General features: G+C 37.5%; 1 protein-coding gene across 1 annotated transcript; it reads left to right on the top strand.

Annotated features, from left to right (window-relative positions):
• Nucleotides 1-1273: 1273 nt before the first annotated feature.
• LOC112528595 lies at nt 1274-2240 on the top strand. Its single transcript, XM_025139618.1, has one exon. It carries the CDS (start codon nt 1274-1276, stop codon nt 2168-2170), a length of 897 nt encoding a protein of 298 aa, XP_024995386.1. The 3' UTR covers nt 2171-2240.
• Nucleotides 2241-2461: the final 221 nt, after the last annotated feature.

A 2461-nucleotide genomic window follows, 5' to 3' on the forward strand; every position in this document is an offset into this window, starting at 1 on the left:
ATTATTATGATTAGTATTTTGCTAGGTAAAAAGGTTAAAAAGTCATCGTAGCATATGAAATATTTGTTTAGTTTCTATTAATGGAAATAAATGAAAGAAGTGATATTTATGATTGCTTGTAAGTTGCTCTTGGTTTATGTTTGAGATCATTTTGACGACAATATCAAAAGAAATTTTCTTTTGAGGAATTGAGGTTGAATGTTGAATAGTTGGAAATCCTTAAGAAGTCACATGGTGAAACTTGCACACAAATAATACAAATATTATGAATCTTGTTTATATTATTTAATAATAGGAGTTGATATACGAAAAAAAAATCATTTTATTGATGTTAATGTTTTAATATATTCTAAAACGAAAAAAAAAATGGAGATTTGGAAATAATTTTTTCCTTTTAATAAATTGTTTAAAATGAAGAGAGTAAGAGAAATATTAAAAAAATTCAAATTTGAAGAATTCCGTGAAAATAAATTGTTTAAGAGCATCTAGAGCGCTAGAACTTTCAAAAATCTTATTTGCCATATTTGTTTACTGTTACATCTTGATCACCTCAACCAAATAATAACCTTAATAAAACTCGAGAATGCAAGATCTTATTAAAATCTCATTTTTCATTTATAAACAGTAAATTTATTATAAAATTTACATATATCATAGAAATATTAAAAAAATTCAAATATAATTTATTAATTTTCAAATTTCTATATAGAAAGGAATTATATACAATTTTGAGTTTAAATATTGTAATTTATAGAATATTATATTTAGAAAAAGGAATTATAGAAAGTCAAAACAATGATAACCTGAGAAAATATAATGGTATGATGGAAATTGCAAAGAATGGAGTCCACTTGGAAGAGCTTGAAATATGGTGGAATCATCACTCTCTCAAACCTGACCACCATTAATGGCTTTTTTGGATCCTTCAATTTAATACCCATTAATGACTCTTTTTGTTTTCTCATCTTCACCCTTCCTCCCCCCTTTGTTTCCATCTCTTACCCACGTGCTCACGTAATTCTTCTTTCTTCTCGGGGCTATTTCCGTCTTTTCATACATCATCATCTTCCGATTTATTATTATGGGGCTACTCCGCTTCCATTCCATTCTTTCTTCCAACCTCCTCCACCCACAATTATATACAACAAGGTTTTACTCTACACTCTAGAGACAGAAGGGAGATATATAGATACATATACGATATATATATACACACACACACACAGCTCATTTAAAGAGAAGGAAAATTTTGCTGTATCTACTGTCGCCGGAGATGGCGGCAGGGTGGGTAAAGTCATTACAATGCAAAGCAAGAGCTGTAGACGTTGTCGAGAGTCACCACCTTCATCTTCTCCCAGCTTCTTCAAGTTGTAGAAAGAGTTTTCAGAGTCTCAAAGACGTCGTTGACACCACTAAACAAAAACCCAGAAAGCCCAAACCCTCGCAACCATCGCCGCCGCCGGAGCTGCCGCCGTCCAGGAAAACCAAAAGCTCCGTTTCAAGAAAACCCGAAAACGTTACCCGGGTACGAAGTAGTAACTCGTTATCTAGCAATTCCAGACGACACTCACGTCCATCCGATTCTTATTTTCCGGCGTTGACTGATCTGCCGGAGGGACATCCGTCACGTAATGTGGTGGAGATTATATTTCATACGAGCTGGTCGCCTAAGGTTTTTTCGGGTCGGATAGAGATGGTTTTTAAGGTCCAGAATTTGGCCCGTACCGTGAGCCGGTTCGAGGAGTACAGGGAGGTAGTGAAGTCTGGATCCGGGTCAAGTGATAATGGTGGTTCGGGTCTCGGTGAAGACCACGCACGGTGTGTTGCAGATGGGAATGAAGTGATGAGGTTCCAATGCCTGGGACCCACCGGCGGCGGTGCTTATGAAACCGCAGGTGGCGGTGCGTGGTCGTTTCAGTGGGGGAAGGGGGCGGCGCTCTGCACGTTTTCCGGCAGCGGAGTAGCGCACGAGCGTGCGGGTGGTGGCAGGGGGCGGAAGGCGATGCTGGTTTGTCGAGTCATAGCGGGTCGTGTGCACAAGCAGCTGGAATTTGACTCGGTGTATAATGGACGAGTCGGGTATGACTCAGTGAGTGGGGGAAATGGCGAGTTGCTTGTATTTGATTCCCGTGCTGTGTTGCCTTGTTTTCTTATTATCTATAAATTGTAAAAAAGAAAATTGGTTTTCTACGATTTTGTAGAAGTGACAACCAACCCTCTTCAACTTATTAAATTTTACATTTCCACCTACTTAAACCTCACATCTCCACTTAATGAATCTTCTTCACAATTTACGTCCCATATAGTCATATACTATGATAGTGTCAGAACGTAATTGGGTTTTCATAAAGAGTTACCCGGATTCAAGGTCAAATCATATCATATGTAAAACCAATGTTCGGTACCGTATGTTGTATGATAACGATAATTTGTTTAGAAAATGCTAAAATTACATATATTA

The sequence above is a fragment of the Cynara cardunculus genome (assembly GCF_001531365.2).
Source record: "Cynara cardunculus var. scolymus isolate 2C chromosome LG 15, CcrdV1, whole genome shotgun sequence".
Classification (NCBI taxonomy): domain Eukaryota; kingdom Viridiplantae; phylum Streptophyta; class Magnoliopsida; order Asterales; family Asteraceae; genus Cynara; species Cynara cardunculus.

Bases quoted from the DNA above. Each gene is read 5' to 3' on its own strand.
- LOC112528595 (XM_025139618.1), top strand. From the start codon at position 1,274: ATGGCGGCAGGGTGGGTAAAGTCATTACAATGCAAAGCAAGAGCTGTA.